The following is a 24006-nucleotide window of genomic DNA, read 5'->3' as shown; positions in this document are numbered from 1 at the left end:
CTGCTGGACCCTTCTTCTTCAAGTGCTGAGGGACAAGATGTGATGCTTTCTTAGCAATATCCTTCTTTACACTATCTTTTCCTTTTTTGGCTTTTTGGGTACCACTTGGTTGTCCTTCTTCTTCTACTCTTGGCACTGGATCAACTGGTTCAATTTCATGGTGGGGTGTAACTTGTGGAGCAGTTGGTTCTGCACTTTGTTGAACGGCTTGTTCAACACTTGGTTGCACCCCTTGTTCACTGCCTTGTTGGTCTACACTTAGTTCAGCACTTGGTTGCACTCCTTGTTGACTGCTTTGTTCTTGTAAGCTTTGTTGAGCACTTGAATTATCTTTGGCACTCCTTTCCCTCCTAGCACTAGCTGTCACTTTCTTCCTCCTTTCTCGACTTTGTCTAAACAACAAAGAAATGAACAATATTTACAAACTATACAACCGGAAGACAAAGTATGGAAATATAACCCGAATGTACACATTCGGACGTAAGAAGACACATATACTGTTCCCGAATACAAAACAATCGAAAGCTAACTAAACATATTTACAACGGAATATGCATCAATTGGAGTTCAGAAGCTCTAAATTTTTCATCCTACACAATCGGAAGACAAAGTACACAACTATAACCCGAATGAACAAATTCGGAAGTAAGAAGACACATATTTTTCCCGAATGAAAAACAATCGGAATATATTTAAACATGTTTACAACCGAATATTCATCAACTGGATTTCAGAAACTCTAAAATTTTATCCTACACAATCGGAGGTATAAAACATTATATTGTCTTCCGAATAAATACTAGCCCCAAAATGGGATTTTTCCTATATCAGAAATTTTGAGATTTTTTCAATATATATATATATATATATATATATATTCGGTAGTGAGTGTACTTCCGAATACTGTGTGCCTACTTAAATATATTCGGGATCCAAAAAATTCATTAAACTAGCGATTATTACCAGTTTGTATCCAGGAAGATATGGCCAACAGTATTCGGCCGATAACCATCAAATATTTCTCCCGAATACTGTCGATGTTCTTGAGAAATGAAGAACACGACTATATTCGGAAGTAAATAAGCATGAATATCGCCTGAATCTGGATAAATAACCGAAAATCCTAGAAATTTTTTTCTCGATTCGTCGAATTAAAGCGAAATAAACCCCAAAATAATAGATTCTTACCTAATTGGGGTCATTTGAAGTTGACGAAGTGTTTGACTATCGGAATCGCCACCACCGACTACATCGACGGGTACTTCTTCTTCGCGTTCTTCTTCATTTGCAGCAACAATTTCTTTATTTCTTGCTAAAATCCCAATCTTTGGATCGATACCCCGAGCAACGTTTTTGGTTCTAGTTCTGTGGGTTTCATTTCCCTTATCCATTGTTTTATAAACGAATCGACGATGTTTTGATTTTACGATTCGCGGCGATGTTTCGGTTGAACACAAGAACGAGGGAAAGTTTTTTTTTTCCACAATCAGGAGATAATATGAAACTGGAAGAAGAAGAGTTGAAATGAGTAGAATTTTTTTGATTTGGTTTTTATACAGTTTTACCAGAAAGGCATTTATGTAACTTCAATATCATATAGGGTACCCCTTAACTAGAGTCTTTGGCTGGATATAAATTGATGGCCCCTAAATCCTTTCGGGTGGCCCTAAAAACGCGAGGATAATAAGAGCAGTGAGGCCTATTTATATATAACTGTTTTTAGTTTCCTGTTACAATTAGTACTGTTTTTGATAAATACAATTCGACTATGTTTATGAAAATTTATGAGCTAATTAGTGTCGGGGTCCCCTGTTTGGGTTGTAAGTTTGTCCTCGTTGACCTGTTAGTCAATTAAGTCAACCTTTTGGTTAAACGGTTAGTTATGGCTCACTTCTAGTTTTTCAGTTTTCCTCATTTTTCTTGAGAAGAGAACCTTGTCCTCATGTGATTAGAACTTGAAGATCTCTAGTCCATCTTCATCACCGGCCACTAAACTGATTTCGTGCGCAACTTTTCATCAAAATATTTTCATTGGCAAGACATCCATTACCAGAATAGTACAGTCACTTGGCAGCAAGATCCGTGTTGCCTTTTGTAACCATGCCAATACTGCAGGAAGACACTTTCCTTCTGCATTAGACACTCAAGTTAAAGGAATTTTATTGCCCCAACAATTATAGATTAAATGATTAAAGTTTGGATCATTCTGTTACCAAAACACTTACAAACCCAAGAGTAACTAATATCCATTTGCCAACATAATTAAACCTAATGCCTAACACTTAGAACAACTCACCATCTCAATTCATCATTCAAAAAAGAACCTTAAGACTTAAAGCTTGTCCTCAAAATCGGAGAGAGGGGTCATCTGGGCCTTCAAACCCTTCCTCTTTCTGATGTCCGTCACAAGCTCTGCAGCTTGAGTACCAGCCTCCAAAGGATCAGCCATCATCATATCCCAATGATCAAACACAGACTGAGGGAAAGCCTGCCCTGATGTGGCTGCCCTAAGCTGGGCAGAGAAACCGAAAGACTCCACGACGGGTAGATATGCTTTGATGTTGTAGAGAGGAGTTCCTGGCCTCTGCATTTCCTCAAAGACGTGACCACGCTTCTGATTGAGAACACCGTAAATACCACCAAGAGCACCTTCAGGAGCCTGGATCTCGACTAGGTACACAGGTTCTAGAAGTCTAGGTTTAGCTGTGAGCTGTGATGCGTACATAACCCTCCTAGCAGTAGGAATAACCTGTCCACCACCTCTGTGAATGGCATCAGAATGGAGAACTACATCACACACTTCGAAGCATATACCTCTCATGTTCTCTTCTGCCAGCACACCTTCCTTTGACGCCCACTGGAACCCAGCGACAACTGAATCCTTGATTTCATTAAGGTACTGAACTCCCTTACACATATCCACAACCATGTTTGGACCAGTAGTATCTGGACCAAAACACCAGATCTTCTTTGCAAGATCCTTGTCCCATCCAAACTCTTCAGATAAGATCTTTGAACGAATTTTGGGATCATCTCTTGGACCAATACGACCATCATCAATGGCTTCAGCGAGTCCATCCTCAAGAGGGCGTGCCTCCATGTACAGACGGTTGTGCTTGTTTGGAGACTTGCTCATCACAGTTCTTGAAGACTTCTCTAGCACAGTTTCACGGAATGACACCACAGGGTCAGACTTCACGATTTCTGCACCACCCATGAAATCATCCTGCAAATCCTTCAAACAGATCTCAAGATGGAGTTCTCCAGCACCTGAAAATAAAAATATCTTAGATATATCATATAATCCATTTTCACATGAGAGAAAGCATGTCCAGTTACAGAAGGGATGACAAACCTGCAATAATGTGCTCGCCCGACTCCTCAATGGTACACACAACCATGGGATCGGATTTGGACAGACGCTTAAGACCTTCAACCAGCTTGGGAAGGTCAGAGGCAACCTTACACTGTACAGCAACACGAACAACGGGAGAGACAGAAAACTTCATGGCTCTGATAGGATGAGCATCAACTTCCTTCTCGTTTGTGAGGGTTGCATTCTTGGTGATAAATTGATCTAATCCAACCAGGGCAACTGTGTTACCACAAGGTACATCCTCAACTGACTCCTGTTTCTTTCCCATCCAGATAACAGTTCTCTGGACACTCTTGGTGTACAAGTCCTTCTTCCCACCAGGAACGTAGTTAGGCCCCATGATTCTGACTTTAGCACCTGTTGCAACCTTACCAGCAAAGACACGACCAAAGGCAAAGAATCTACCCTTGTCAGAGGCAGGAATCATTTTAGACACGTAGAGCATAAGTGGACCTTCGGGATCACAGTTTCTGATGGCATTAGCATACTGGTCATCAAGAGGACCCTCGTACAAGTTCTCGACACGGTACTTCTGAGCTGTGTGGGGAGAGGGGAGATGATAAATCATCATTTCAAGTAGGGCAGTAGCTGCAGGGAGCCAAGTCTGCATCACACGCTTCATCAAGGGCTTCCCAATCAACTCCTTCTCGTCATTCTTCATTACAACACCAAGCTTTTGCAACATAGGCCACAACTTGTCCTTTTGGTCATTCATGCAAGTGGCAATAATCTGCTTGATGGGTTCATAACAGAACTGGACAAACCCACGCTTACATGTGGGAGACGAGGTTCTCTTATTAGTCCACTTCTTAGTTGCTGGGTCAAAGAAGTTCTCACCCCAAAGCCTCTCCATCATCTTACTGTGTTCAACACCGAACTTAGAAGCATACATGTTTGCGAAATTGGTTAGAGTGAAAGCCCAACCATGCAAACCAGCAGAGAAGGCGACTGTTCCTTTTTCAGGGTAAACCTGGACATCACCGAGGAGTGGGTCTTCATAAGTGGCCATAATAACATTGGCATTCTCAATAACTCTGGAGAAAGTCTGATAAGCCTCTTCTCCATCAACCTGTAGCTCTAGGAAACATCTGTCCATCTTGTTGACAGTCAAAACAGGCCTGATCCTTTCTCCAAGAGCTTGTCGAAGGACAGTCTCGGTTTGGACGCAAACACCCTCAATACAGTCCACCACAACAAGTGCACCATCAGTGATACGTAATGCAGCTGTGACTTCAGAAGAGAAGTCAACGTGACCAGGTGAATCAATAAGGTTGATGAGGTACTCGTTACCCATTCTTTCACCCTTGTAGGCCTTCAAAGACTCATCACTCATCTCGTAATAGAGAGAGATACCAGTAGATTTAATTGTAATACCACGTTCTGCCTCATCTGCACGGGTATCTGTCATCCGAACATCACCAGCAGTCTCTTGGGCAATGATACCAGCAGCAGCCACAAGAGAATCAGTAAGTGTTGATTTTCCTGCAAAAGAAACATATCAATATCAGATAAACTAATCAACTGCACGGACAAATTCGATTTACAGCTAAATTGCAACATAGATACTATACAGTTGCATACCATGATCCACATGAGCAATGACGGACATGTTCCTGATATTATGCTTCAGGTCCATGATCCGACGAAGCTCTTCAGCTGTAAACTTCACCTGCACAGATTAAACAGTAAAGAGTATCAGAACTGGGTCAGTTATAAAATCATATTGAATTGAAACATAAAAAATAGTCTACGGAAAAGCTTACCATCTTTGTTTCTGTAAATCAAAACTCCGCTACTACAAAATATCAATGAACAGATTTTGCAGCAGACAAATCCCTGAAATACAAAACATATACAACAGAAAAACTGGTCAAATTACAGTTCCAGCTATCACTAATCAAAATCTACATCCTAAACTCAAAATCTTGAATAAATTTCAATTATAACCTACTCAGCTCAAGTAATACAGCATCAAAACACTAAGATTATAAACACGTGAATGGATAAACAGTATTAATTTATGAAGAACATTAGATACAGAAACAAACGTGTTATCATAGATTTGCTTCTAACAATATATGTAGCTTATTGATTAAGAAGACAATACATGCTAAAACCCTAGTATTGAATCGAAACAATACAATCTAGCAAAGACCGCAGATATTCAAAATCATGGATTACGATATTACCAATCGAATAATCAGATCTGGAAAAAGATAAAATAGATCTATACATGTAAGAAAATTAAACTCAAGAAAATATCAAGTTTCACAACTAAATCAAAATATTAGTAATAGAGGATATTGAAGGTTTGAAACTCGAAAAACTAATACGATTTCAATGAGATCTTTAAACTGGAAACCCTAACTTACCTTAGAGAAGGGAAAGCTGCGCCGTGAGAGAAGAAGAGAATGAAGTTAGTGATGTCGCAAAAGGTTTCCTTCTTATTTGGTTTTTCTGTAAACCCTAATGGGAACCTGACGATTTTTTGGCCCAAGTCCTAGTTTATATAGAATTCACGGTTCCACTACTTGCGGACCAATTTTATTAGTCCAAGCCTCCAAGGACAGTCCGTCGTGTGTATGTATAATCCAAGCCCAAGTTGTTAAAATGGCAAACTCTTCTGGGCCTAGCAGAAGGGTTAAGGATTTTCTTTAGATATAGCTTATTTGAAGCTAAGCGAAATGGGTGGGCAGTGCATCTCATCATGTGTGTATGCCATCGCTTAGCTAACGTGTAAATAGTGGATAAGGGGTACTCAGTAACCGTTTGGTCAATACGTGGACTTGATTTAAGCAGATACTGAGTTTTCAAACATCCAGTAGGCTCTCTGATCAGCCATCTCCTTCTTCACTCTCTTTTTCTTTTCTCTCTAAACCCTCTCAATCATTTTTTAGCCCCTTTTGATTTTGAAGGCGATATTGTATGATTCGTTGGTGGGAATTAAAAAGGTTTGATAAATACTCAAAGGTAATCTTATTGCAATTTTGAATTCTACCCACAAAATGATCAAAGTAACTCATTATAATTTTAGGTTTGAATTCTATCCACAAAAGCATCAGAGGTAAGTCATTCTAATTTAGGGTTTGAAGTTAATTTTTAGTTTTTAATTTTCATGAAATTGTTGATATTAGGTTGATTTTTTATGTTATACGATATAGATGTAGTTAAGAAACCTTGACTATTACTTATTTTATGATGAATTTTGTGATTAAAGTTGAGTGTTGATTGCACCAATGTGTTGTTTTTTTATTGTTGATTGAACCAATATGTTGGAATACAAACATGTATTATGTATGTGTTATAGGATTAGATATGTATAATCTTATATGACTATGTGTTATACAAATCCGGTTTCTTTGACGGTGGTAATGAGCATAAGTTAAAATCCCCCAAGGAAGATGATAGGTTTAAAATAAGGAGATATCGAGGTAGCACAAGCAATATTAGTGATTTGTATGCCGATATTTGCAAAAATCTATATGCTAGAGTCATTATCGACAATTGTGGGTTTGGATCAATGTTCATAATACATTACCCAAAATTTAACTAGTTGGGTCGAACTCGTGGTATATATTCGAGAGGTGGTGGCGGGGTACCACCAATACAATTCACTTCCCTAGTTTTGAAATAGGATTTACACCATTAGACTTCACACGAATATCCAAGAGATGATATACGATTATCGCAGTGGACGGGTCCATATACTAGAAATGAAAACTGCTTTCATTTAGAGCATCTTTATACGAATAACTTTTAGAATTTCACGACGACTTGTTTTATTCATAATGGATGGTTTTTTGTTTGTAATGACTCGTTTTTTATAACGACTATTTTCACCGTAGTTTTTTTAATTCAAGATACTCTTTTCATTTCTCTATATAAAAGAAATCATTCTCTAAATAAAATTGTCCAAACATTATATTTTATTTGTTAGAAAAAATATGCAGTAATTCACTAAAGAAGAAGATTTTGCTCTTGTGCAAGCATGGATTCATGTTATAAATGATCTTGTTGCTTCAGATCAAATCCGCAAATGGTTCTGGATTAATGTTTTTGAAATTTCGGTACTATATACGATAATGACAAGGAAAGAACTAACAAAAAATTTCAAACTAGGTTCAATACCATCAACAGGGAGGTCATGTCTCTTCTCATATTTCAGGCTGAAGTTAACACACTCAAACCTGAAATGACGTAGGAAGAACCGATAAGAATTTGATAAGATATTTCGTTTTATTTTTTAATATATTTTAACTATAACATATCCAACTTATGTTTCTTAAAATTTTCACAAACTTGCAGCTCAGTTAAAACAACCAAGGAATTTCCGCATGATGAATGCTATGAGCTCTTGAAATCAAGTTTTGAGCACTATAGTCCTGAGAAATAATTAATTTGAATATAATATCTTATATTTATGCATCAGATGTTGGGCACTATAATCCCGAGGGATGATTATATTTGAATGTAACATCTTATCTTTATGTAGTTCAGATGTGAATCAAATCTTGGTACGTTATTTGAAGGTGTTAAAGTTTATTATAACTAAAATTGAAATCCCACAAAACAGACAACTAAATTGCAACTATTGATTAAGAACCTAACTCACGTTTCGTAGTAACCACGGTTACACTTAGCATGTGCAACAAGCTTTTAAACCCCTAGGTGACCATAGTGGATGAGTTTATTCTCGTGAGGGTTTCCAAAAGATTTATCCACAAAATCTAGAACAACAACCATATATATTAATCGCCAACTCCATCTTCTTGGTGTATGATTTTCTTATACAACCATTGAGTTGAGTGACTTGTTTGGAGATGCTTGGGAGTATTCTCATAAGTTGTTATCACTATGGGACTTCAACAACATAAACACTGAAACGATCATATGCAGAACCATACAAGAACTTGAAGAACGGAGAATTCAAGACGATGTTGAAAGACCAAAATAAAATCAAGCAATATGGATTTGAGTTGAAAGGTTTATTTATTTTGTATCCATATGTATTGATAGTTTTATCACTAAAATTGACAAATATGGAGATTGTAAGAGCACTGCTCGGTCGAACTCACGAGTTTTGATATCTCAAGCTTGTCTTTAATGTTAGATGTACAAAACTATATCTTGATTTCTAGTCTACTAGGGTCAAGTCTCAGAGTATGATAAAGTATGGTAGTTGAGTATCAGACATCACTGAATAATCCTTGAAGATTAAAGACTGAAGATCAGATGAAGACATTTGGATAACTTCATCAACAAAGAGGTATGTGAAGACCGAACCATCATATTTACTCATATCATTACCATTCCATCTTTATGAGAATGATTTTAGTGGATTTCATATCGCAAAAAAGAAGTTCCAAGTCAAGCTTGTCTTGTTAAATATCTCGAAATATGATTCAAGCAATTATATTTACAGATCCTTAGCAATCTTAGTTAAGAACTATATTTGTTTCAAGTTGATCATTCAGATATTGCCCAAGCAATGATATTTTCATCTCTATAGAGATTATGATTATTTCAAACAATTGAATGAGAGTTATCAGTACCACCGAGTTTCTAGATACATGGTAGGTACGTATAGCCAATACATGTACCCTAGTCAACCGAAGTTCTAGAGCATAAGTAGGTATTTGTACTCTTAGATTATGAATTCGTATAAAGGGTGGAGGTACGGATACCCAGTACGCGTACCCCAAGGTCTGAAGTTCGTGAATAGCTTAGGGTTTGCAAACCTAGTACGCGCACCCTAGCTCTATGAATTCGCAAACTAGTTCATAATTATGTGTACCCCCTATACACACCTACCCAGTATAAATTAAACAGATGCTCATAAGTATTTTCACAAATACGTTCATCATTGCTACAACTCTTATAAACACTTCTGAGACATCTTTAATCATTAAATCACTTAGTATTTGTGAATCATGATTTAAGTCTTGAGTCTTAAATGAACACGATTATGTTTATACGTTCATATGGTATATTTGACATGAACTATCATCGTACACGGTTCCAAAACCCTGGACCATAATATATATTTTTCTATGTAGTGTCAAGAAGAACTTCCCATATGCTTACATGAACTCCTTACAAGAATTTCATTTAAATTGAGAAAGTATTTGCTTGAATCTCAAGTTATATACAATATTGAAAGTCTATAAATAAATAAACTCAAACAATTACTGGAAATTCCAATCCCTGACACTTATTTGTCCTAGTTGTATGCTAGAATCATCCTTTATTAACCTAGGCTTCCTATGAGAAACATAATTAGGTTAACGAATTAAAAAAATCACTTAGGTATTTGTGAAGTCAGGCATGACTATCTTTACCTTGATAGTTCATGAATCATGATCTTGTTTTTGTTGATCTTTGAGGTACTTGTTATCTCATATCAAGAACAAAATAGATAGAAATCGTAAAGTTCTCTTTTACTCGGATTTTGTTATTACTCAAGATAAATAACTAAAACTGTTTTTCATTGTTTGATTTAAGATTATTCTTGAAAGGTGGTTAATAATCCAGGTTTCTCAGCTAACTGAGTTTAAGTGTTCCGGATTCGTGAGGTTTGTTAGCTTTGTTTATTCCATATAGATTCCCAAGCCTTGACCTAATCAATTGCCTAGATCCTTGTGAGGTTCAAGAGAGGTAAGGATCACGACTGTAGCTGGATTGCTTGGAGGGTTAATTCGGTCTCAAATACATTCCAGTCTGAAGTCTGACAGTAGCCTAGTGTCTGTAACGGCTTAATATAGTTTGGGATTCAAATATGGACGAGGTCTCGGGGTTTTCTACGGTGCAGTTTTCATCGTTAACAAAGTTCCTGGTGTTTTGTGTTTTTCCTTTTCCACATTATATTGTTTTATCTTTATGATAAGATTACCACAAGTAGTACGTATTCAATCTAGGTAGTTTAAGTCCTTATTAATTGTGATCAATTACGAGACTTGTTCTTTTATAATTCATATCTTGTTTCATACTTGGAAGCTAGAATTCGACCCTCTTCATTTGGATACGACTAGATTGATCTTGGATATTTATTTGTGAGATCGTCTAAGAACGCTTTTACACAATCATGTTTACGTACTTATTGTCTTGATATATTGATTGTAGAAGAGATAAGAGAAAAAGTCTATATACATATTGTTCAAGGATCTTTTAAAAAAAATGAAGGATAAAATGTCATTTATTTATAAACAAATCAATTACCCCTCATCAAGTCATGAGAAAAGGTAAGATACAGAGAGGAGGTTCATGTGTAGACCAACTCCTAGTTACATTTACTTCCTTGGCATATTTACATAGAACATGTGCTATTTCATTAGCATTTCTTATAACTGACTTAAAGACAATGTTTTGAAATTAAAAGATACTCTCTTTGGCTCTAATGATGTTCATCTTGATGCTTGCTGGAACTTGGTTAATTGGCCCATTGATTGTAGTAGATACTCCCTCAGCATCTCCTTCCACAATAACATTCTCCAAGTGAAGTTGTCTAGCAAGCTTAATTACCAAAATGTGTGCCTGTACTTCAGCTTTCAAAATAGATGTATCAGAGAAGCAATATGTGGTACAACCCAGAAATCTTCCTTCACTGTCTTGAGCCACTGCTGCAACAACACCTCTATTCATTCTAAAATCAGCATCCACATTAATCTTTACATAGCGATCAGGAGGAAGTTCTCATATATTTGATTCCTGATGATGAAATTGTTGATGATCTTTTTGCTGTGAGGGTATGCTGGTTACATTTTTACGATAATCATCCCCAATCCATCTTCATAATCATTTACTTTGAAAATCTTACTTTGTCGTTTCGCATCTTTCATAAGTTCCACATTAAACAAGAACCATAATAAACGTCTTACCACCATCTTCAACTTGTAACCATATAGTGATGATCTGTTTTACATCTTTCACTCCTTCTGTATCCGGGAAAATAAAAGGAAAGTTATGAAAGATATTTTTCGAGACCTGAAAATCAAAGAGAAGGTGAAAAACCGATTTCATGCATTCTGAACAAAACAGACAAAGAGTATCTATGAAGGGTTGAATATCACTATGTTTTCCTTCACTGCCACCCCATTGTGCACCACCTTCCACAAGAACAATAATATCTTTGGAGAAATATCTTTGATCTTCCACAATTTCTTTTATGGGAAACTATTTATTGAAGAAGAGGAGGAATTATTATATGCCAGCAGTTTGTAGCAAGATTTGGTGGAGAACTTGCCGAAAGGAGTTTTGAACCACATGAGAGAATCATCCAAAGAACTCTCATTGGATAAGTATAAATTTGTAATCCTGGCCACAATATCCTGCGGGAATAAATCCTATAATATTTCTACCTCTCACGTCCTTGTGTTTTGGTCAATGAGATCTGACACTATTGTATATTAAGATGGAAAGAAATCCAGGTTCCTTAATATATTACCCAAAATATTTGGCACCCATTGATCATCACAAATATTCACGTTTTCACCCCTATTTATCAGCCATCAAATATTATTCTCTATATATTCTCTGTCTTGCAGCATTCCTCTCCAGGTTGAAGAACTTTGGTTAACCTCCTTTATATTCCAAAAAGAATCACCCCTGGCATACTTAGCAGATAGTAATGGAACCCACATTGTATTTTTATCAGTGAGGAATCTCCACACAAGTTTACACATTAATGACTTGTTAACCATCTCCATATTCCTTATACCCAATCCACCATCTTCTTTAGATTTACAAATTTTCTCCCAACTTATAAAATGTAATTTTTTTCATCTCCCTCTCGTGACCCCACCAAAATGAGCGTTGGATTCTATTGATTATGTGCATAACAGACTTAGGAATCAAACAAGTACCGAAGAAGAAAATAAGGATTGAGGAGAGAACTGAATTTGATAGTATTGTAATACTTGCCTGGGAGATAAAGTAATGCCTCCACCCAGCAAGTCTTGATCTAAATTTATCCACAAGGGAATCAAAACTATGAATTTTTGAGTCTGCTAATAAAGGAAAGATACCCAGATACTTTTTGTTAGAGCACTGCTCGGTCGAACTCGCATGCGTTGCTATCTCAACCATGTTTGTCAATGTTAATGATCAAAACTATAAGTCTTGATTTCTAGTTTACTTATAAATGTCTTGACTAGGACATAGATTGTGTAGTTGAGCCTTAGACTTCACGACGTTCATCATTTGAAGACGAAGAACTACTATGGAGAGCTTGTGAAACTTCATCAACAAAAAGGTATGTGGAGACTGAAACTCATCTATCACTTGGAAAGTCTATTTATACTTTATGTCCTATATTGATACATAAGTCGTATTACGATATATTTTTCTATTATACACATTTGAGATTTTGAGTTGAGTTTATCTCGCTTACAGATTCCTCGGAATTTGTGTTGGCAAAGCTTTCGCTTCGACCAAGTTCATCTTATATTCTTGACGCAAATCAAAAGATGATCATGTGAAAATTTTCAAGCAACATCTTACATGGTTTGTGTGATACAATCATTTGGTGTAAACTTGGAATGTTTCGTTATGATTATTTCAATAACTTGAAAATTGCTTTGATGCTAATAGTGTGTGGAAACGACTATTGTCATCCTCTAAGAAAGTTTCAATGATTGAAATAAGAGTTTAGAACACTTAACCATTATTGGATATATCATGTTGTGTACTCTTTCACATATGTTATTTGTGTCCGGGAACCATAGTATGCGTACCCGTACGTGTACCTGTTGGCTTAAGAAATCCGGGAACCTAAGTATGCACACCCGTTCGCTTACTGGCGTAAGGTTCATGTCCGAATATTTCTGCTGGAATTGGAAGTTCGCGTACCCCTTTGCATACTTGAAGGTTAAAGTTCTAAAATCGGTTATGTTCATGAACTTAAACATTTATAAAATATGGAATGCAATCTTTGCAAACCGTGGCTATAATATTCAAAAATTGATTCGAGTGAATCAAACTGATTTTGCTTCAACTGTGTTCTTGTATAATTCTATGAGAATATAGCAATTGAACAACTATTTAACTAGTTCCATTTGAGTCATTTGAGCTAATTATGGTTAAGATGAACAAGGTTGATATGGGAGTAATAATATGGCTAACTTCGGTTAACTATTATTGAACCAACATGGTGTACACATTTAGGTACGGTTACATAAACCTAAACGAGGGTACATTTCATTTGTGTGTAACAAGCTAAGTTCGATCTAACGGTTGAAAGATATTAGCTTGGTTGAATCAGGTTTTCCATCTAACGGTGAATATTGAATGTTTTTTTACCAAGGTAACTTGGATTGCAAACCCTGATTTGAAAACTATATAAAGGAGAACTCTAGCAATTGGGATACCTAATCCCCACGCTTCTGTGTGTTACTAGTTGCATAACTAGAGTCGATTCTCCTTTAACCTTAGGTTTCTCTCGAGACCCTGTAGGCTAACCACTTGAAGACTTCATTGGGATTGTGAAGCCAGACCCAACTATTTTCTCTGTAGTTGCATGATCTATTCTTGTTGTTTCTATCTTGTTGAGTACAAGTGGAATAATTGACTCGAGATTAATATCTCTGATAGGCAAGATAAAAAGTAATCACAAACACCTTCGTCTCATCATTTGTGATTCCACAATATCTTGTTTCGCTAGTCGATTAAGATTATTGTGAGGTGGTTGATAATACTAGGTTGTTCTTCGGGAATATAAGACCTGTTCACCTTGATTTATCAAAAGACGGAACAAAAACTCTTGGGTATTTCTGTGGGAGACAGATTTATTCATTTTATAGACTTTTTTGTGTGAGACAGATTTGTTTATCAAGTCTTCGACTTTGCGTCGTAGCAACTCTTGGTTGTGGGTGAGATCAACTAAGGGAATCATGTGCGTAGTATCCTGCTGGGGTCAGAGACGTAAGGAACGCAACTGTACCTTGAATCAGTGTGAGATTGATTAGGGTTCAACTACAGTCCAGTCCGAAGTTCATTGGTAGTAGGCTAGTGTCTGTAGCGTCTTAATACAATATGGTGTTCAAAGCTGGACTAGGTCCCGGGGTTTTTCTACATTTGCGGTTTTCCTCGTTAACAAAATTCTGGTGTCTGTGTTATTTCTTTTCCGCATTATATTTTGTTATATAATTGAAATATCAAGGTTGTGCGTTGTATCGATCAATTAGGAAATCCAACCTTTGGTTGTTGATTGAGATTGATTGATCCTTGAACATTGGTCTTTGGTACCGTTCAAGTTTACTCCTCTTATATTCAATCGGACTCGCAAATTTTTATTTGCTGATTGCAGATTGAATTGAGAGTTAGAGATATAAACTCTCGTATATACTTTTCTATAGATTGAGTCTGACTGTCTAGTTGATTCTCTAGAAAACATATTTGAGTAAGTCATCTCAGATTTCCAAACGAATTCTTGGGTGTGGTTGTTGTACCCCCCACATTTTCACTTTTCATTATTCCTCGTCTCTCTATCACCCAAATCAGACATAATTGTTGCTTTCCTGAATTCCTCCACGCTTCCACCAAACACTACTCCAGATTTTCTGAAGTTTATTTGCTGGCCTGACCAATCTGAGTATTATTTGATCAACTTTTTTAGATTGATAACATTCACTCTGTCATTTTTCCCGATAGAGAATAAATCATCAACAAACATTAAATGTGAAATCATTGGTGCCCATTTGTTGATTTTTAAACCTTGATATTTATAAACCATCTTCCTCATATTTCTTCATCAACAAAGACAAGCCCTAAGAGCATATAACGAAGAGAGTTGGAGACAACGGACACCCTTGATGCAAACCCCGTTCTCCCACAAAGTATTCATTTGAAGCACCATTTAGAAGTATAGAAAACCTTACAGAAGTAACACAATTCATGATTAACCGTAATGAATGCACATGAATACCAAGTAACTGTAACATCTTCTCTATAAAAGACTAATTAACACTGGCATACGCCTTTGACATATCAATTTTAAGAGCAAAAAATCCTTCTTTAGATTCACATTTGTGCATTGAATGTAACAACTCCTTTGCAATCACCATATTGTCCGTGACTTGTCTCCCCTCCACAAACGCATTCTGAGACTAAGAAATAAAGTATTGTAGATGTGATTTCAATCTATTTGGTATTAATTTTCCCACCACCTTGTATAACACATTGCGTAGAGATATAAGCATGTAATCATCAGCAGTGAGGGCATTTGATTTCTTTGTTATCAGAACAATATTGGTATGATTTAAAGTTCCTGGTAATCTTCCGGTAAGAAAGATATGTTGAATAAACTTTGTTATTTTATCACCTACAATCTTCCAAGAATGTTTGAATAATAGAACCGGGTATCCATCAGGGCCTGTATATCCTAGAGACTTCATATTATAAAGAATCTTCCAAATCTTCTATTTTTCTGGTACCCTTAAAATTCTGCTGCTTTCATCACCAATCATAGTGTAATCAGAGTTCAATAAATTCCTTTCTAACTGCTTGGATTCTAGTTGCTTAAAAATACCCTCGAAATGATTGATAAGAGTAATTGGAATGTCTTCCACATTAATGCACCGAGTTTGATCTTCTCTTTGTAGAAATTCAACTTTATTCTTCTTTCTCCTTTTTTGCATATACAAATGGAACTGTCTTGTATTCTTGTCTCCATGTCTGGCCCAATTAATCTTTCATCCTTTGTTCCTAATAAGAAGCCTCCATAGCAATGCACTCATTTAGATTGGTCAATATTTTCCCTGCAAAAAGTAGAATTATTAGGTCTTAAAGATTGAACATAAGTAATTCTGTTTTAAGTTCTCTGATTTTTTCTTTGATACAACCAATCTTTCTCTTACTCCAGACTACAAGAAAAGAATTGAGAATTTTTTAAACATTTTGAAGAACAAAACTAGTATTTTGAGACCAAATAAAAGAGACATAGTTTAGAAATTCAGGATGTTTGCACCAGAAATCTTCGAATTTGAAATTCCTCTGGATTCTAAGGACAGAACGTCAAGTGTTGAGTAGTATAGGAAAGTGATCACTAACAATCCTAAGCAGATGAAGCACATCGACATATTCGAAGGTTAAACACCAATCAGGAAAGCTAATACCCTGACAAGCCTTTGTCGAATATGAGAAGAGCCATCTCCTCCGTTATTACAAGTTTCCAAACAAAAAAGGTTGGTAGTGCACTTGATACCCTCTCCTTTTCACTTTTTTTTCCTCTTTCTGGGGAATTCCTCTTTTTTTTTTTTTAAATAACAACAACTCCGCTTCCATGGGTCTTCTTTGTTGCAGCAAGCATAACCACCGGTGAGCCCCAATCAACATCGTAGCCTACGATAATTACTTGTAATCGACATGCATTGTTTATTAGTTGTAATCAACATAAATTACTTATAATTTCACTATTGTTAATTGAAAATAGGTAAGCCGATATAGGAAACACAACCTACGACTATCAGAGTTCAAACATAAAATATATTGTATACAACTAGGTTGTTTTACGACATTTCCTAGTCATACTTTGTTTAATCAGTCATTTACTAAGAGCAAGAGCTATTGAATGAGTGTTTTCAACATTCATTCACTACCCAAACCAGTGAGAGACTAGCTGAATGAGGGATTTTGCGACCATAGTGAGCAAATTTAACGGTCCAACCGGCTGATTTTCAACTATTTTTTTTTAATTAACACAAGCGTCTAAACATTAGACGTTTCACCTTTTTTTAGGTTATTTTAATATTAAAACTTGTAAAGGGCCCACTTCAAAAAATTCTAAGTTAATAAAACTATGGAAATATCCCTAGGAGGCATATCTTCAGTCGCTCCATATGTTTTTTTTCCCAAACGACTGATTTTCAGCCGCCTAGTGAAGACTGTCGACCACTCCACTAGTGGAAAATGGAAGTTAAACCACTGCCAAGACAAGAGATAATATCTTTAAAAACGACTGTGTTCATCAGTTGGAATATTGAAGTGGTTTTTTCCAAAACAAATGTGTTTGGAAAATGTTGAAATCTTTAAAAGAACTACTTTCATTGACAGTATCCGGGTAATACTGATAGACACAGTAGTTTCTGTTGATGATATTTAATAAAAAAAAATTGATTATTGGTTCAGCTGAATCCAAAGCTGATTCAACTGAATCAACAACTAAAAGCTGAATCACTAATAACGACTCAAAACTGAATTTAACAAAATTAAATAGATAATGACTTGAAAACTAAATTTGTATAGAAATGTGTACACAATTTACAATTTCACCTATCTAAAATACTTCCGGGTTCCAAGTCCGGAAAACTTCTAATACTAAATTGGAAAACCTTAACTTATATTCATGTTACATGATTTACAACCATGAAGTTTCAACACTAAGTTGAAGGTAAGACTTCCCAATATATACCTTCATCTTCTGACAAACTGGCTCAAATCAGGTCCATCACTCCAACCCTAAGCTGCAAACACAAAAAAACCAAGACTACATCAATTAACAGTAAAAAAAAAAAAAGTAAAGAGATGAGGAATATATTCGAGACCATCATCGCCTACAACTACACATACAAGTACCCACTCAAATAATAATTTAAAGAAAAGATATGAACTGCAACTACATGCCACCAGCCTTATAATACATGCTACCTTAGATAATCAAATTGATTATCTTTCATATTGATACAAATGATAGAATTAACTAGGCATTAGACAACTTACCATAGAGGATCAACTTTAGGAAACACCACAAGAATTTGAAGGAGAACATCCAAAGTCTTCCACAAAGAAAGACCAGAGTAAAAATTCAGACATGTCACCAAACTAACGCAACAGCAACATGTTTGATACGAAAAATAGTAGTACAAAGAAATGCAAATCCACATTAGCTTAATCTTACGGTGACACATAAGAACTCACATCAGGAAATGTTCATGCGGATGTTGGTGCACAGAAAAACTAACAAAAATAAACCGAGAGTATACAAATTAATGGACTCAACAAGAATACCTTGCTCAGTGCATTAATTGCTATGATTAATTGTTGTGTATTAGCAATTTTTGCATAAGACTCTTCCTGATTTTGTATGTTGGCATTTAAAAGCAGCTCCTGGACCTAAATAGAAGGGAAATTAGACTAGAAAGCAGAACAACATTATCTAAATTAACTAGACGAGAGTGAAAGTTACTCCATGCATGTAAGAGCAGTGAACACGAATTTTCCAACTAACAAAAATGTCTTCCCATGCCCATCTAATAACTTTCGTTAAGAAAGGATTCATCCCTTATCTGATTGCATAAAGGGATAAGCAGTGACGACAAATACTCGACTTGCTTCTCTTGTGGTACACGTACATCTTCCATCCCAATCAGTAAGCCAATTGCCTACACTCCGATGGCAGTAAATCATAAAACATGGGAAAAACCTATGGACTGACGAAAGAAAAAACTTGTGAGAATATACCAAGCATACCTATACGCTATCATGGACCCTGACGAAAACATACAACGAGAATACTAGATGCCCAAAAATCAAGCTAGCAAACTGAAATAGGATGAAAAAGGCTTTACTTACCCATGGAATGTTCAAAAGCATGAGCTTTTCGCCAATCCAAATGACCCGTTAATGCCAAATGCATACTTTGCCATATCGATGTCATGTATCAACAATCACAAATTTTCAAAATTGTAACAAAAAAACGCATCGAAATCACACTTTGTTTCTATTTGGATTAGCTTGGAGACTCACATAGGTCACCATCTTTTTCTCTTCAACTTCCTACCAATCAGAAAACATATGAAAAATGGTGAATTTCTCAACCACAAAACAATAGGAAAGCGGTGAACTAAAAGATTGTTATAACTGATGCAACACTAAAAGAAACTAATGCAACTCAGAAACCCCATTTTTATCAAAACTATAACAGCATACAGTTCCGAAACATGAACCCTAATCTAGTAACATACTAACAAAACCCATATTTATCAAATAGAAAAGACATTATAATTACTAAACCATCTGAAGTAATGATCTTACAAAGCAAACCACAGATTAAACCCTAGCTTGATCGCACAAGAGCACGTTGTTAACCTTTTCCTTTTGGTTTCCTTCAGTTCAATTCTGTCCATATCACAAGATAAAACAACTTATTATAAAGTAAAAAACTTAAATTCAACATAATAGAAGAACCTAATATAGATTTAATCATGAATTAAGATTACTACAAATCGAAACACAATTAAAAATCAAAACAAACCCGAATCTCTTGCAAAGCTTCAACACACACTAACTTTTGTCGGAAAGAAATCAAGAAATTAATCTTGGCAAAATACTAACTCAATTGGCAAAATAAAATTAATCTTGTTTAACTTTGGTTCCTCTCTGATTCGTAAAGACTAGATCAGTTAATTTTTAAATCAATTGCAAAAGAAAAGCTAACTCACCTCTCATGTGATGCGAAATAACCCCAAGACCATGCATTACAGCTAAACCTCGAACAATATCTGCACAATCTCAAATGGCACGAAAAAAATGGCTCATGAAACTAAGACAAGCAACTGAAATACACAAGTAGCATAATGTGTAACTTGAATGATGAAAGCAAGATTAAGGAATGTGTGTGCGCAAGTCTTACCTCTCCCAAGAGAAGTAAAGAATAATGTTAGTTCAAACATTATTGTACCCGTAATAAGTTCGCCTGCTGGTAACTTGATAACTGCTTGTACAACAGATTTGTCAGCTTCCATGACTCAGATTGTTGACCATTCCTCAAATTAGCTTATCCTCAAGTGGAACCGTTGAAGGGAATGGACAACAATGACTTTTGGATTTTAGTTTCCACTTCTATTTAAAAGATTGAGAAAATGCTTTAAAGTGACAATATGAACTTTTGGATTTTAGTTTGGTATGGTTCCAAGTTAACCAAAACTTATATTTAAAAGACCTTTTCCATCAAGGTATATGTATGTACATGATTTTAGATCACACGATAGAATTGAAAAAAGTATTATGGACCCTTTAGGTAGGCAGTAGACTGCATACTAACGCCCCAGCCGATCTGCAAATGAATCTCAAATTCTAAATAGTTTTTTGCGAATCTAAAGTTGACAAGGCTATCAAGCCGGAAAGAGAGCTAAATTTTAGAATCAAGAATCAAGGGGTGTGCTCCATGCTGCTTACCCACCATATTTCTTGTTAAATAACCTCCTACACTCCGATCCTTTGTAAATATTTGGTCTCGCACACCAAAAATGAAAGTAAAGAGTGGACTTTATTTACCACGCATTCATTTTCCAACTAAATTTATTTCGAAAGAGACTGGATTTGTTAGTTTGGTGGTACATTGAAAGGCCGTATTAGGTGATGAACTTGGTCCCTAGAGAAAATATTTTCCCATTCTAGGAAATATATATTGGCCAATCAAGTGGATAAAACTCTTTTGTAATTCAATTGGTTGACTTGGAACCATACCAAACTAAAAATCAAAATTGAAGTAATTTTGCAAGGCTAAGATTGAGAAAATGCTTACAAAGAATTGTATCAAATTTAGTTTTTACCGTTTGCAATGAGGGAATTATATATGCCGACAGAATTTGAATCAGAAATGTGGATTCCATATGTATTAGGACTAAGGGCAGGTGAAAGTATGGACAGTCTCTCAATGCGTACGCCATTGCAACCTTGGAATATCATGTGGAGCTGAGGCCTGTTTTGAATTTTTAGGTCACCCACCATCAGATTATAGCTCATGAAAAACCTGATTAACTGAAAAGAACAAAGAATGAAATTAATATCGTTTAGCATTATGCACATAAACTCTTTTATGATTTAATCTTCGATTAAGCTGTCACTTACAGCTGGGCTGTCGCAAGGGCCGGGCAGTGTCGTTCCATTAGGACCCTGTAATTCATTTTGAAGTAAGAAATGAGTAAAATTAAAATCGAAAGTTCAAGAAAAGGTTGCAGAAAAATGAATGAGGGTTCTTGAAATCACCCTGTGAGGTTTGCAGAGAAGCTCCCACCATTTTTGTCCATTCCCTTCAACGGTTCCACTTCCTGTAAAAGTCATTCCATCAACAACAAAAAACCCAAATCAAATCAAAACCCTTTGTTCAAAACAGATTAAAAAACCCCAAAAACTAATTTAAGAGTATTGTACCAAAAAGATTTGTTCACTCCTTGAGGAGTTCTGTTGAATGTAAAACTAGAGAAGGAAACACCTTACTGCAAAAACGAGAGAAAATGAAGAGAAATTAGATTGTTAATAATACAAAAAGTCTATCAAATTCATCAAATAAGAACAATATTGATATTAACCTGATGATTTCAGGAGCAAAGAAACTAGATCTAGGGTAATAAATTTTGCTATTAATTTCTGCTGATACATACGTTTTGATTTTGTAATAGAGATTATGATGAAGCTACGATTTTTGAAAATGAGTTCGATCTGTGATGTGAAGTAATGTTCGTCTTTGATTTCTAATTGATGAGAAACAAACTGGATTTTTATTTCTTGGAGGATTTATTGAATTTGAGTATGAGAATGAAATAATAAGAAAGCTTGTGAAAATTGATCTGTTATGGTGATGAAAGTAAAGAGTTATTGATTTTGGGATGAAGAAGATGGGGATATTTTGCCGAAGAAATCTTGTTCTGTGAATGATTTTAGGTACCGAAGAGAGAAACGTGTGGGTATTAACGCCTTGAACCGGGTGCTATAAAAACTAGTTTCTCCCACAGTCATTCTTTTACTCGATAAAAGAGCCATGGTTTATTACAAAAATACCCCTTTATAGAACAACTGTGGATGAAAAAGGTTTAATTTTTATCATGAAAACCACTGTGTCTCACAACACCTATAGTTACCACTAGCCCAAGGAAGTCGTTTTATTAAAGCCCAGGAAGTGGTTTAAAACCCATTATCCACTAGTGCTCATTCAATCCAATGAGTGTGTGAATGGTTTTGGGGAAAAGTGGGGAAGTCCACTACCCATAGTGGCACCTAATTTGCTCAAATTCAGTGAGACTCATTCATGTTAAACGAGTACCCTCACTTCATAGTGTTAGAGCACTGCTTGGTCGAACTCACAAGTGTTGCTATCTCAAGTTTGTTTGTCAATGTTAGTGATCAAAACTATAAGTCTTGATTTCTAGTCTACTTATAGATGTCTCAGACTAGGATAGATTGTGTAGTTGAGCATTAGACTTCACGGTGTTCATCATTGAAGACGAAGAACTACTAAGGAGAGCTTGTGGAACTTCATCAACAAAAAGGTATGTGGAGACTGAAACTCATATATCACTTGGAAAGTCTATTTCTACTCTATCTCCTATATTGAGACATAAGTCGTGTTATGATATAGTTTTCTATTATACACATTTGAGACTTCGAGCTGAGTTTAACTCGCTTACATATTTCTCGGAATATGTGTTGGCAAACTTTCGCTTCGACCAAGTTCATCTTATATTCTTGACGAAAGTCAAAAGATAATCATGTGAAAATTTCCGAGTAACATCTTACATGGTTTGTGTGATACAATCATTTGGTGTAGACTTGTAATGTTTCGTTATGATTATTTAAATAATTTTAAAATTGTTTTGATGCTAATAGTGTGTGAAAACGGCTATTGTCATCCTCTAAGAAAGTTTCAACGATTGAAATAAGAGTTTAGAACACTTAACCATTATTGGATTGTGACATGTTGTGTACTCTTGCACATATGTAATCCATGTCTGGGAACCATAGTATGCGTACCCGTATGCGGTACCTGTTGGTTTGAGAAGTCCGGGAACCTAAGTATGCACGCCCGTATGCCTACTGGTGTAAGATTCATGTTCGAGATTTTCTGCTGGGATTGGTGGTATGCGTACCCATTCGCGTACTGGCGAAACCCAGTTTCAGTTCGGGTATTTCAAGTATGCGTACCCGTTCGCGTACTTGAAGGTTAAAGTTCTAAAATCTGTTATGTACATGAACTAATACATTTATATATTAAGGAATGCATTCTTTGCAAACCGTGGCTATAATGTTCATGAATTTATTCGAGTGAACCAAACCGGTTTTGCTTCAATTGTGTTCTTGTATAATTCTATGAGAATATAACAATTCAACAACTCTTTAACTAGTTTCATTTGAGTCATTTGAACTAGTTATGGTTAAGATGAATAAGGTTGATATGAGAGTGTTCATATAGCTAACCTTGGTTAACTACGGTTGAGCCAACATGGTGTACAAGTTAAGGTACGGCTACATAAACCTAGATGAAAGTACATTTCATTTGTGTGTAACAAGCTAAGTTCGATCTAACGGTTGAAAGATATTAGCTTGAATCTAATCAGGTTTTCATCTAACGGTGAATGTTGAATGCTTTCTTACCAAGGTAACTTAGATTGCAAGCCCAGATTTGAAAACTATATAAAGGAGAACTCTAGCAATTGGGAAACCTAATCCCCACACCTCCTGCGTGATACTAGTTGCATAAACTATAGTCGATTCTCCTTTAACCTTAGGTTTTTCACGAAACCCTATAGGTTAACGACTTGAAGACTTCATTGGGATTGTGAAGCCAGACCCAACTATTTTCTCTGTAGTTGCGTGATCTGATCTTGCTGTTTCTATCATATTGAATACGATCTTCTTTAAGA

At 35.9% G+C, this 24006-nt stretch overlaps 1 protein-coding gene across 1 annotated transcript; it reads right to left on the bottom strand.

The window, feature by feature from the left end:
• Nucleotides 1-2138: 2138 nt before the first annotated feature.
• Nucleotides 2139-5859, bottom strand: LOC113318273 (elongation factor 2-like). The gene is made up of 5 exons (XM_026566422.1): nt 5749-5859; nt 5140-5212; nt 4958-5045; nt 3356-4858; nt 2139-3270 (listed from the first exon to the last, which is right to left on the bottom strand). The coding sequence occupies exons 2-5, from the start codon at nt 5140-5142 to the stop codon at nt 2333-2335; spliced, it is 2532 nt and encodes an 843-aa protein (XP_026422207.1). The 5' UTR covers nt 5143-5212; nt 5749-5859; the 3' UTR covers nt 2139-2332.
• Nucleotides 5860-24006: the final 18147 nt, after the last annotated feature.

This window comes from Papaver somniferum, chromosome 10 (assembly GCF_003573695.1).
Source record: "Papaver somniferum cultivar HN1 chromosome 10, ASM357369v1, whole genome shotgun sequence".
Taxonomy (NCBI): domain Eukaryota; kingdom Viridiplantae; phylum Streptophyta; class Magnoliopsida; order Ranunculales; family Papaveraceae; genus Papaver; species Papaver somniferum.
This window is presented reverse-complemented; position numbering and strand designations above follow the sequence as displayed.

What these genes read in the sequence shown, in the direction of transcription:
- LOC113318273 (XM_026566422.1), bottom strand. An exon ending in CATTGCTCATGTGGATCATG is followed by an intron (nt 4,859 to 4,957) that starts GTATGCAACTGT and finishes TTTCTTTTGCAG; the next exon opens with GAAAATCAACACTTACTGAT. An exon ending in GGGCGAGCACATTATTGCAG is followed by an intron (nt 3,271 to 3,355) that starts GTTTGTCATCCC and finishes TTTTATTTTCAG; the next exon opens with GTGCTGGAGAACTCCATCTT.